This window comes from Staurois parvus, unplaced genomic scaffold (assembly GCF_062004578.1).
Source record: "Staurois parvus isolate SC_StPar_1 unplaced genomic scaffold, SC_StPar_1.0 ptg000450l, whole genome shotgun sequence".
Lineage (NCBI taxonomy): Eukaryota > Metazoa > Chordata > Amphibia > Anura > Ranidae > Staurois > Staurois parvus.
This window is the reverse complement of record NW_028318246.1, coordinates 1,252,162-1,266,121: the sequence shown is the minus strand read 5'-3', so window position 1 is coordinate 1,266,121 and position 13,960 is coordinate 1,252,162. Positions and strand designations below refer to the sequence as shown.

The 13,960-nt window shown below is 41.3% G+C and overlaps 1 protein-coding gene across 2 annotated transcripts in view; it reads right to left on the bottom strand.

Moving 5' to 3' along the window:
* NEK7 (NIMA related kinase 7) overlaps positions 1-13,960 on the bottom strand; it is a 205,569-nt gene that overhangs the window by 104,365 nt on the left and 87,244 nt on the right. For both annotated transcript variants that reach the window (XM_089688678.1, XM_089688679.1), the window contains exon 5: positions 5,992-6,102. In XM_089688678.1, coding sequence (XP_089544804.1) covers positions 5,992-6,102 — 111 coding nt within the window. The remainder of the gene's footprint in view (positions 1-5,991; positions 6,103-13,960) is intronic.

Here is a 13,960-nt window from a genome sequence, read left to right as displayed (position 1 = left end):
AATGGTCTGGCAAGGTTTGAATTTGGGTTGGCGGCGATAAATTGTTGTGCATATAAATTGTTTTGATCCACAATCAACGCATACAGATATTCTGTGAAAAACAGCTCCAAAAATCAAGGAGGTATGTGAAAGACCAGGATGTACTAGACCGCTGGTACTCGCCAGTTCACCAAAAGGTAGAGCGGCACTAGTACTGGCACTCTGCTGCATATGAGAGTCATATGCAAACACTGCGGTTTTGTGTGCAATGTATCAAGTGACAGTGACCTACTGACACTGCACTTGCTGGGGGAGAAGGGCGGGTAAGTGCAGGGGCTAAACGCAGGTGCTGGCAGGTGCCGGGCTGATCCCGCTAACGCTGCGTTTTTGGGGACGCTATACTAATGTGAACGCTGGTATAGTGCTGATCTGATCAAAGATATTGACCCGTTCAGACACTATACTAGCAATGGAGGTTTATTGTGCATGAGCGTGCCCCTGGCAATCAAGGGGTTAAATGTGATGACTTGTGTACTGATGGGCAATCTGACACTATCTGGGAGGGGCGTGAAAACCATGGGAGCGTGAATCACACACATATATATGTGTGTGATTTTGCGCACCCATGCCGCCCTGTAGTAGTATTTCTGCTATAGGGCGGTCACAGAAGCGGTTTGTGTTACGTCGATGTGTTACTTTAACTGACAATTGCACGGTCATGCAACACTGCACCCAAATTAAATTTACATCCTTTTTTTCCCACAAATTGAGCTTTCTTTCGGTGGTATTTGATCGCCTGTGCGTTTTTTATTTTTTGTGCTCTAAAAAAAAAAAAAAAAAAAAGGCTGACAATTTTGAGAGAAAAAATATTTTGGACTTTTTGCTATAAAACATGTCCAGTAAGAAAATTTAAAACTCAAATTTAGTCATAAATTTCTGCCAAAATGTATTCTGCGACATGTCTTTGCTAAAAAAAAAAAAAATACCAATACGTGTAAATTAATTGGTTTACGTGAAAATTATAGCATCTACAAATGGCGGAAAAGATACTGGGATTTTTTTTTTATTATACTAATAATAGTGACAATCAGCGACTTATGGCGGTGATCAGCGATTTATGACAGTGATCAGCGACTTATGGCGGGACTGCGGCGGACATTTTGAAACTGGGGGGGGGGGGGGGGACTGACTTGGGGTCACTGACATCCCCAGTGACACCAATACAGTGATCAGTGCAAAAAAAACAAAACAAAAAAAAAACCACTGACACTACTAATGGCACTGGGGAGGAAGGGGTTAACATTTTTTAGGTAATGAAAGGGTTAACTGTGTGAGGGGAGTATTTTACTAGGGGGTGGGTGTGTGTGCTTCACGAGAACACGCTGATCCCGAGAGAGAAACTCTTCTCTCAGGTTCAGCGTGCTCTGAACTGACAGAGAGCAGACTTACAGTGTAAACACTGCAGCCGTGCTCTCTGTTAGTGATTGCCGGGACCCGGCGGGTAATGACCAGCCGGGACCCAGTAACGGACATTCGCTGCCGCAATAGGCGGGATGGGTAGGGCAGGCGCGCACCCTCTACCTGTTTTGCAGAGCGCCGATAAAAAACGGCATTCTGCGCAGAGGTGCACTCTTGCCACAGTAAAAACACTGTGGCTGGTCGGCAACCAGTTAAGGTGGGCATAACACAAAGAGGTCTTCAGGGTCTGGGTGCCATAGGAATGGATCATAGCCATGGACCTGTATAGTATCCCTGCTGCTAACTTACTCATTGCACTACGAACTAAGGTGAGCGCCAAATACAGGATAAAGTGCCTAAAGAAAATGTTACAGGTTGGCCCTGGTCCAGGTACTGTTCCAAGATGTACATTGAAGGCAACCAATCCAGAAACTGATACTGAGCCATAAGGTAATAAACAGTCATTACTTGAGTGCCAGTCGAACGAAAGAAAATTGCTGAAGAATTTCTCACAGAAGAGGTCGATCACCTAATGACACTTGCACAAAACTAGCGCAACGTGGAATAAAAAGGATTACATGTGAACACTGTGGGTAGATGGATGGGTGGGAACATGGTCCCAGCAAAGCTTTTTCCAGTGTCCAATCACCTGAAGGTCGTGGCATATAGCCTATGGTCTAAGAATCAATTCCTGTGTCCAGAAATGTGCAATTAAAATATGGAAATAAAAAGATAAGTAAAGGCGTGCCTCGGTTAAGGTAATATTCAGTTTACGAATGAAAATCCATCGAAAATAATGCCTCCGTTTGCGAATATTTTTCGCAATGCAAACGGATTAATTGGTTTTCAATACATTTACAAATTTATTTTTAATCATGTCCCTGTACAGTACTGTGCCTTTAAAGTGCACGTTAGAGTTTTGAACAGATAAGACTTTTTTTTACTCTTTTCTGACCTCCGGAATGGATTCGTTTTCAATGCATTCCTATGGGAAATCTCGTTTCGGTTTACAAATTTTTCGCAATACGAAAAGTCCCGCAGAACTAATTAAATTCGTAAACCGAGCTACACCTGTACCTTGCACGCCTACTGATGCAAGAAATTCCTCTTGTCTGAGGGAAGCAATAACAGATCTTGCAGGTTCCATATGGAATTTTGAAATATAGATGCCCTCATTTGGTTTTGGGACTATGCTTAGATTTGAATAGAAATTCCTGAAGCTGGTGCAAGATGGTCTTGGTTTAGAAATTGATGCCTGGGGAGAAAGGAAAAATCCCACTCTTTAAGTAGAGGAAGAAGCCATAAAAGTAGAAGACTTAGGACACTTTCTTGGTGAATTTGTGAGATTTATTACCATAAGAGGCATTCATGAAATGTCATGCATGAGTGGATTAATTCAAGCGTGTTCAGAAGACCAAGCTATTAGCCACAAAATTCTGAGTATATGCACAGAGATAAGATTCTTTAGACTTGTCAAATAACAGGTTCCTGGTCTTGGCAATAGTCTATCAAAAAGGACAAGGCAGCAATTGCTGGCTGCAGGGCTAGACCCGTAGAAGCAAATTCAGCCTTCAAGAGGGCTTCAAAACACCTATTAATAGAATCCTTAAAGTAGGAAAGATCTTCAAAGTAAGGAACATCATCCATAGAAACTGTAAAGCCAGCCATACATGGACAGAAATTCAGCAGGTTCAATAGAAACTGGATGAATTCTGATCTACGTATGAACAGGTTGGCTGTAGACAAGTCAATCCATTGACTTGTGTACAACCAGTCTGCTGGGTTTTTCCCGAATCAGTACCGCTGGCTACAGCCAGCAAAACTGGTCATTGTATCATGACGACAGGAAAGTCTTCCCAAATACAGCATATAGTACCAAAGCGGAAGGATTACACTATACACATTGCATGTGTAGATGGGGGAATCAGATTTTTTTTTTTATTTGTTCAAATTTCTGAAAAAACAAAAAAAACAAAAAACGATCAATGTATGGGCTGCCTAAGGTGTTAATAAGGAACTGAACCAGCAGGATCCAAAGTAAACTATTTCTTTTTAAAATCCTTTTCCATAAGATACAAATCAGAAAAAAGCTTAGGAGGAGCATAAAACTTTTCAAGGTTCACTAATCTGTGCATGTTTAAAAAAAGTTTTTTATAAAAGACTTAGCCAGTGTCTTAGTAGCCGTAGGGCTCTACGGCTACTAAGACACTGGCTAAGTCTTTTAAAAAAACTTTTTTGGCTGTGGATAATCTAGTGCTGCTAGGCAAAGGCTAGTGTGTACAAAGGGGAAAGCATCTGGCAAAAGGTCAAAGCTTGTACCTTCATAAGAAAAATCATCCGCTGCTCTTGCTACAAAATCATTGTCAATACTTCCCTCCATATCTTCAAGTAAAGGAGGTTCCACTTCTGATTCCTGAACAAGGTCACGGGGAAGAGGACATGTAGTGTTTTTGGCCTCTAGAAACCAAAGGTTCTAGAAATGCCAAGACATTTGCTAAGAACTCAGATTGAGGGACAGAAAAATCTGCTTGTTAGATGAGCAGCATGCTGTACGTTTGAGAAAGCAGAAATCCAGCAAAGTACTTCATATGTCCTCTGAAAAACAGGTGGATGGAAACATCATCTGGGAGGCATGATGCAGTTATCTCATCCTTTGGAGACACTGATTGGATTCAACCGCTGTTCAGGCCAACAATTTTCTGTGTGGCTCCTCCAGTTTTTTTTTAAAATCAGATGTTGGGCGGGAGGCTGTTAACAGGGCCAGACGCAATGCAAATGTTGCTTGGTTCATAAGAAAGCAGGCAAATTAGTCCAGTATTTAGCCAGCTTTAACTTTTACACTGAGTTAATCACAGGAAACATACTCACATGCCCAGCAAATCCAGAGATGTTCTGTAGTAATCCGCCGCTTGACTACGGCACACTTGATCTCGCACCACCATCTTCTTCTTTGACATGGGGAGCCTGCTGTCTCTTCCAAGTTCTTGCAGATGGATCCCTGATGGTGGACATGTGCCACAGCATGTCATCAGGGGATCAGCTGCAAGAAACAGGAAGAGAAAGCCAGGCACCTGAGGTGCTAAGGTATATGTGTGTACAGTACCCCAAGGCATCTTGGAATGTGAGATGTTATTATCCCAGGAGGTTGTAGGCAATGGAGGATGTTATTCACAGCCAAGCAAGAATACCAAAGTATAGGGAGGGTTCCGTCACAAAAGTAAGTGTTTAAGTAAATAAAGTGAATGTTTGAGAATTGGAGGGAGTGAGAGTGAAGGAAAGTGCGTGAGAAGGGTAAAAATCTACTTTAATGTTTTATTGATAAAAGGATCATGCAATTAAAAAAAAAAAAAAACTACAGAGTTAATAACTCTGCTAATAACGCTGCTTAGTGAATGAACCTTCTTTAGTAGGGCCGCCTTTCAACCAACGAACATATGTATGCTAATATACGACTATAAACATTACTTTTAAGAAGACTGCATAAACCAGTCCTAAAATGTCTGGTGTAAACAAATTTTAAGCAAAGTGGAAAAGGCAATTCTATTTATTTGCTAACGGCATATAACAAAGTTGTGTTTCACATATGGGAAACACATACCAAAGGAAAGCTGCAGCTTGAAAACACTGTCTCCTAGGAAAATATTACCAGATTTACACATCAGAAAATGTTTGATGTCAATGAAATGGAGATCAGCTTGTTAACATATGAAGGCATAATTTCACTTCATTTCACAATCAGCCCATTTCCCAAACCAACACACAATGGAAGAGGTTCACACCCCCTAAAGGGAACCTGCCAATGTCTGTATCTGGCATAGCCATGGTTCACATCTAACACTGTAAGCAGACACTTTGCAAATCTTGCAATTTTAGAGCTAGAGCTGCAGAGGAAGAGGGACAGAGGGAACCAGAACTGAAGACTGCTGCTCTCCTGAACTGAGATCATTCCTATTTGACAGGAGCTTGCACCCTTTTTTGTAAAATTAGGAGCGGCATCAGCTCAGTTTTATTCTGTTTAAAAGAGTGATGAAGTCTCTGAACTACATTTTATGTTTTTATGTATACAAATATTTTTACATTCTGACAACATACAGAATTCAGTAATTGAAATTAAGAGTCAAATCAAGGAGTTAGCCAAATTATTACACAAGAGGACTACCTGGCTATCGAAGTGTGCACCCAAATATAGCTTTTTGTGTTCAAGGCTTTAACACAAGTTTTAGTGAAGGGGCAGCCACAAGTGGCAACATGGCAAGCTCTAGGGCAGAAAAGAAACGAAGGCTCAATTTGCAAAAAAATTAAAACAAGAACATGGATTTTGTTTAGCCAGGTGACTAATGTACAAAACACGCTAGACTCTACTAAAAAGAACAGTTGCTTTTTCGAAAATAAAGATCTCTATTTTGCTTTGTGAAATGAGCCTAATGAACAACTTCATTTAAATAAAAAACATTCATTCCAATCACTTTGTACAGCAGAATACCTGAAAATAATAATACAGCCACTATGTATGTGAAAGCCTTTCCCATTTAGGTCCATGCATCACCTACATACCTTTATCATCCTTGATAGATCCCCAGCATCTGCCAGTTCCAGGACTATATTCAGTTCATTGTCTTCAATGAAAGAGGCGTAATATTTAATGACATTTGGATGGTTCAGTTGCTGATAAAGAAAAGTAAAGATACTCAAATTATTGTAAACTGCTGCAAATCAAGTACCTAAACACTTAGAGGTCTATTCATTAAAAAAATTGCTGTGTGACTGTCTCAAATTTTGCATAGCTGTCTTAAATTCCCTGTAAGTTAACAATTTTTTTTCTATGATTATCTTCTCCATTTAGTGGCCATAATGCAGTATTTTCCTGAAATAATAAAAACATATTAGGCAAATTATGGTCGCTATTCATGACAGCTGTGCGAAAGCTTTAATGTATCATGGTACAAAAATCCTATTTTCTTTATTATTCATCAAGGAACACAGGTGTCAGACAACAGAGATATCCAAAAGCATCTGTGAGGTGGGTAACTGTAAAAATACACCAACATGCCTACATAACAAAATAAACCAGGGACTGCCTGCAGCTCAAAGAGACCGGCACCCAGAAGAAGCCAGGAAAAGAAGATGTTGATGGATCTAGCAGTTGCAGGAAAACGTGTTATTGACTGAATCACCAGGTAAAAATAGAAAGAATAGGAAGAAAAGGAAAAAAGCTGGAAAAAAAATATTAAAAAATTAAAAAAGAAAACTAAGGCAGCCATCACATCTAAGGTTTGGGGGTTTAACTACAATATATACCATAAAGCTTGTGCAACAATCTGTCTGAGCAACAGAGCAATAGTGGACTGAGAGGCGTGAGGGGCCACCATGGATGACAGAGTCAGTCTTTCTAATGAAAGCAGTGGCTGCAAAGTAACCCACACAGCACAAACTACATCCAGTGACGAGAAACATCTGGCAGCTTAACAGAGAGACAAAAGGAGCTGAACCGAAAGGATGAAACAACCTTAGAGAGGAGGTCCAGGATTCAATAAAAAGCAAAAGCTGCCAGCTCAGACACACCTAACAGAGGTAATGTGACAAGGAAAAGCACCTTCTGAGTAAGGGTAGAAAGGGGAATATCGTAAACAAGTTCAAAAAGCATTCCAGATTCCATGGAGTCACAGGTGGTTGAACAGTAAGAGCTACATGAGACACCCCAAACAAAAAGTACAATTGGAGGTTAGCCATCTTTACCCCCTTTTGCTTTGGGAACTGGAATAAAAACCCTTAAATATTTCTGTTGTTGGCAATAATGCCTTGATTTAAAAGATCTTCAAGAGCAGTACTGCTTGGAACTACAGCTTTTAGCCCCTAAACCCATTTCTCTTACCCACATCTGACATGCTCTCTGACCAAGTAATCAAAAAAGCCAACCGATGACCCCCTACTCTGGAAAAGTGGTGGTGTCCCTAGATGCTGAAGAGGACTTCCCTGCAGATAAGACGAATTTACATTCTCGGTGCTTGTGGCTAAGCTGGGCCCCTGGCTTGGGCCTGGTCTTGAAGTCTAGGAGTAAAGAAAAAACGCTTTTTGGCCTCAGAATAAGGAGGAGTCTTTCCAACAGGAGACCTAGGCTTCTTCACCTGGGTTATTATGTGTAGGTTTAAGAACACTTTACTTGCTCAGCATATTATTCTTTTTTCATGTAAATTAATGAAAACGGGTAAAAACAGCACTCAGCAACTCCCAATAAATATAGCTCACAATATTTGGCCCTCATGGCCTACTCATAAATAAGACTTTATAGATTGGGTCGCAGCTTTGAATCTAGAAATTTAACAGCATACAAAGGTCAGGAAAGTACAACAGAGCCCTGCATTAAAAGGTCAGACTTCAGGCAGGCCCTACAATTGTCCAGTCAGGTCCTGGTATGACCTACAAATCTATTGCTGAGGATATACCAATCTGGATAGCCTCTTAAAAAGAGCAGCTCAAGCTGTGTATTTGTAGTAGTCTTGATTTAAGCAAATATAACTTGAAGATAAAGGAAAACGGCTAATGAAACAAGTTAAAGTTGAACTCTGGAAAGCTAAAGTCCACCCTTGCTGTAGTGCTGTGTCCACACTGCAAGGATTGCCTGCTTGTTTATGCCTAGATGACTTAGATGACTGTGAAAAGCAGGTTTACCTAATCTTCAACTCCTGCAGCTTCCTCTGGTAGATGGGTCCCTGCTGCCTCTGCGCTCTGGCAGTCTAAGGTCTTCATCAAGACTGATTGATGCAGGGCCAATAGCTCTGCATTGGACATGAGGACACCAAAGGACAGTCCATGGTCGGATGAGAGTGTAGTTTCCCGAAGCAGTGGAGGATCAGATATGTTATCAGTGAATTTCATGGTCACTACACTAATTAAGCAGTTAATCCTTACAGTGCAGGACAGCCCCATGGCAAGGAAGGACTATTTTGTTTTCTGGAGTTAATCTTTAAAGGTTTCTCAGAACAGAAAATGCATCCATCCTCCTAAGACACTAGCACAAAAAAAGGAGGGGTTAAATCTCAGTGTCCAAAATCCTCTGCAGGCAGCACTATATTTCAACTGTCTCTGAATGTTGTGTCCCTTAAAGATCAACAGAGAAATTACAGTAATATGAATACGTTCTTAATCTTTAAACCAAAGTACATGTCCAACTACATAACCATCTCCAACATACCATGTTCCATTCAGGTTTTGTTTACCGCGGGTAACTCTACCTGATGTCTTAATTCTATACTTTTATCATATCTTTAGTAATTCCTTTATAAATGAATAACTTTAACACTTTAACAAAAGCTAATCTACAGGCACAAAAATAAATATGGTTACATAGGACCCATCTTACCATGTCTGGGTTGCACAGCCTAACCTTTTCAAGAACCATTTCTTGGGCTAAGTGGAATTTGTGTTCGATTTGTTGGTCAACAAGTTTGTCTTACACTTTCAAAAAATTATGAAACCACCACAAACTCCTCGAATTGTAAGTTTGCGTTAACCCAAAAAATAAATAAACCTGGTATAAGAAATATAGGGATAATGTGACAGAACACCTGTCACCCCCAATTGTGTGATTCCGTCAGACCCGCTTCCTCACCACTAGGTCATAGTACCAAGGTATTATTAGCTGGGCATTGCAACCAAGACTAGAGGAGACTAGCTTAGAAAAAAATACAGTTTCTATACACTGCAGAAATAGGGGCACACCCCACAATAAAACAAAAATTAAACATCCTAGATAATGAGGTGAAGCCAACATCAGTCTAATCCTATCATGTAGGTACCTCCAGAAGGACTTGCCAACAAATTGGTGACTCAATTAACAATGGGAATGCACACCTAAGAGGGACACAATGGGAGTAAACACATAACAGCTTAATAAAGAGATTAGAGCAAGAGTCCTCAGCATGAGGTTGTTTTGAGCTGAACATATCAACATCTTCTTAGAGTCTCTAAATATAGGAAGGAGGGGGGTGGAAGCAGTCAATGCTAGTTTGGGCACAGAGACCCCAAATCTGTGTCCTTGTCCTCCAGTTCTCAGTGTGTTTTGGGGAGACATGGACTTGAATCCAAAAGTAAACTTTTCCAAAGGTCCCCCTAGGCACCCACCAAATAATACAGCCCCCTTAGATGCCAGGGCCATGGTCAGTAGGCAAGAGACTAGCCTGCAGTCCCCTCCAAAAGCCCCTGTCCTGGTTAGGTATATCACACCTGGTATAAAAAATATAGGTATCATCATTGCTGATGCTCCCTGAAAAATTGATTTTTGGTTTAACTGTATAATGCCTTTCTTGGTGTACCTCACAAGACACAGGGTATCTTCATTCCCATTACTAAAGGGTTATACTGCCACCTGCAGATGATTGGACAGTGCAAAAAATACAGGAAATTACCACCTAGGTATAACCCCTCCTCATTACACAAGGATTCAGATTTTGTAGCAGTCTATAAACCACAAAGACAGAGGGGTGGGATCCCTGTGCCCTGCGATGAACTCCAAGAGCAGAAGAATTTTGGCATACCTGCAAATTGCTCATCTTAGAGTACAGAACAGGATACAGGTATCTTATTCCTACATTATTCGTACCTTCAGGTGAATGGACACTGGCAAGCTTTTAAGGACACGCACCCTGGGGCACCCCTGCTATATCCCTACCCCACTCTGAGCCCTCCATTTTACAGAATGCGATGCAGAGCCAACAGAGTTTAGCCTGTGTCCTGTACCCTAAGAAATGGAATTTACAGGTGATTCAAAATTCCTCTGATCTTAATTCTATAGTACACAGACATCTTATTCATACACCACAGGATGCCCCCCAAGCAATGAATAGGAAAGGTGGTCAAAAACTAGCCTATTATATTGTAAATTCTCCCTTTAGATTGTAAAGCACTGTGCAAACGGTTGGCAAATCCTGTGTAATCATAATACTACTAATAGTCAAACAGAACTGTGCCATCAGGCCCAAAAACGGGTGAAACACCCAGGTACAGAGAGCCACTGCAAGAACCTTGTGGCTGAAAGTTGTCAACAGAATATTAAATATTCACCTGATAAGTTTTTGAAAAAGTAAGAACACAAAACCAGCTGGCAGCCTTACAGAATTGGACAACAGAGGCTTAGGACCTAAAGGCCAGGACACTTCAAAAGATCTAGTGGAGAGTGCGCATAAGAGCTCAGGCATAAGCTCTAGCAATCAAATCCCTTATTCACCATGAAGTGATGGATTTTGAAGAGGAGTACCCTTTGCAGGTACCTGAGGACAGACCAAAGAGGCAATCTATTTTTATAATGGAAGCAGAAGCATTTAGGTACATGCTAATGGCCCTGACTTAATCCACACAATGTAAAGAGATTTCCTTTGTGTGCTTAAGAGCAGGGCACAAGAATGGTAGATCAATGTCCTCACCGAGATGGAATGCTGAAACCACCTTTGGAATAAAGAATGATCTAGGGATTAATACAATCTTGTCAATGTGATGTATAAGGAAGGGCTCTTTACACCAGAAAGGCTACTTTGCTGGCAATATTCTCTAAGGAAATATCACTGGTGGGTTTAAAAGGTGGTTTGTGCAACGCATAGAGAACCAAGTGAAGGTCCCAGAGAAGCACAGGATGCTGTAAAAGGGGCCTGATATGTGAAACTCTTATAGTAAAAGTTTTTAAAAGGAAATAAGAAGCACAAGGCCTTTGAAAAGTGAAGGATAAAGCCAAAACGTGCCCCTTCATGGTGCTAAGAGCTAGATTTAGGTCAAGACATGTTCATAGGATGGCCAGGATGTGAGGCAGAGTAATCTCAGACTGAAATGACTGTGCTCACACCAGGTGAAATGCCTTTCTGGGAGTACCTCTTCTTTGCTTTTAGCATAGTAGGAAACTCCATTAAAGATAGAGACTGTGAATCAGGGTGGAATAGAGGGCCTTAAAGTGTTACTAAACCCTCAACAGCAAAATCAATCTGTATATGTAGTAAAGCATGCTTATATACTCACTGTGAAGCTTAGGTGGTTAATCCACATTGTGCAAAAGGGCGGTTTGATTCTCTCTTCTCTGATCCTCCCCTGTCCCCTAAATACCTAATTATCTCCTTACAGAACAGAGGTTTGGAGTCACTCTGCACATGCTCAGTTTGGTGTGTATTGCTAGAGAGGGTTTTGTTTTTCTTGGGAAAGTGCATGTAATCACAGGGCCAATCAGCACTGTTCAGACAAAGGGTCAGGGGTCCTGCATCCTCGTAGGGGAGAATGAAAACTCCTACAAGCTTTAACCAATGCTCTGCTGGACACTGACAGAAGCCACAAGACTGCTCTAATTGCTGATGATAAAAGGTATTTATCAGCTTATATTTAATAAAATAATTGCATTTCCATGTTCTGTGTACTGTGGGAGACCAGATATAGTGAATGTAGGATCCTGGGTTTAGTAACACTTTAAATTAGTAGATCTAGCCTGTTGGGAAAAGGCCGGGGTCATCTGCCAGAAGTCTGAGTATGTCTGTGTGCCAGGTTTGAAAAAATAAAAAAAAATAAATAAATTACTGTCAAGATTGCTCAGTGGATGTAAGGCATAAATTGGCCTGAACTGAGAGCAGGGGTTACCTTGGGCAACCAAGACCACAGCTAAACAATCCCTGGTTCTTGATACAATCTGGAAGGCAGGATATGCATATCTGGAATCCCCCATTTTTGGCATAACAAAGCAAAACACATCTGGATGAAGAGACCATTGCTTTAGGTTTAAGTGGTGGCACCTGATATAGTCTGCCTGCCACAGTTGTCTAATCCTAGGAAGTGACAGAAATCGCTGGACAGTGAGTTTCTAACGACAAGGGGATAGGATTTTAAACTGGAGAATTCCTAAATTGGCCATCAGGTCATAGAAATTTGTCAAAAGGTACTACCACGAAAGAGGCCACCATTAGACCCAAAACTCTCAAAAGAAATCCCACAGTGAGGTTTGCACCTCACTGTGGGATTTCTTTTGGATCTTAGTTGTCAAGCATAAGCTCTTAGAGAAAGAATTTTCTGTTCTAGAAGACCGATCTTTGTCTGGGATGTATTTAGGACCTAGGTGCATTGAAGGCTGGAGAGCAGATTTTTTTTTTTTTTTTTTTTTAAACTGAACACCCAGCCAAAGGCCCAAAGCAACTGAACTGGACATTCCCTGAGAGTTGTAAGGGAAATTAATCCTTCAGAAGAAAGTCATCTAGATAGCATGTCACCTCGATGCCCCGAATTCTAAAATTGGCAAACAGTGGTGCTAAGATATTTGTGAACACCCTGAGAGTACATTTTATTCTCGTTTCATTGCCCTTGCAGATTCCAGTTGAAAATTTGGAATGTGAGGTAATTTTCTGAGGGAATTTAACTCCAGGATAGGACAGATAACGCCATTGGGCTTTTGTACCATGAACAGGCTTGAGTAGAATCCGTTGAACCTGTCTTGTAGTGGTATTGGTACAACTCCCTGGGACAACACATGGTTCATGGCCTTCTGCATTAGACTGTCCTTTTTTGGACAGGTTTTGGATGATTTGAAAGAAGAAAAATGGTGAGGTGGCAGAGCTTTACACTCCATCTTGTGTCCCTATGAAAGCACTGATTGAACCCACAGATCTGGGACATCTGTGACCTAGAGAGGTACAAACTGCAACAGCTGTTTCCCCACTGTTAGGAGTGAGGGCACCCCCTTCATTGCGAAGAGGGCTTTGGGAAGGGCTTGGTGGTCCTTTTTGGGCCAAGTCCTGTGCCACAAAAGAAAGGATGAACTTAAGTTTTGAAGCTGAAGCCTGGGAAGAGTGTGAAAGTGCTCTAAATTTAGAGGAACCAGGAGCCCCTTGGCAAGGGGGTCTTGGAACCTTTCTCTGGGGAAGCAAAACATTCCCACCTGTGACCTTTAATAAATTGGTCACGTGTCTCACCAAATTGACATGCATGCATGTGAAGCACCTCTTACAAGCAGCTTCTGCTGTCCAAGCCTTTAGCCAGAGGATTCTGTGCATACAAATAGAGATTAGATCCATTCTGGATACAGGTTTCAAAATGTGTGCCAGGGCATCTACACAAAAAAAAAAGCAGAGAGAAGTTGTTGTAATTGCTCTGCAACCTCACAATGCTGGAAAACAGGGTCATGTTTGTTGTTCATTGTTCTAGTCCAGTTAGCTGTGGTCTGACATACAGAAATGGCAGCAAAAGCTGGTTGCAGGGCTGGGCCTGCAAGATTAATGAGAGTTTTCAAGAGCATCTCAAACTTTCAGTCAGCAGAATCTTTAAAAGATGGAACATATTCAACTGATACAGTGAAACATTTGTTGAGGGCAGAGACAGCAGGGTCAACCTCTCAGAGTACAGTTTAGGAGAAAGGGCAAGCGTTTCATTTCTGGTACACAGTAAACAATGTGCAGCCCATCCCGCAATGAATAGTCGTGGGAGAAAGTGCCCGAGTACCTTATAAAAAATCAAGGCAGAAGTGGTGTTAAAATGTGCGAACAGTGGTGTGATGTACCTCCTTGTC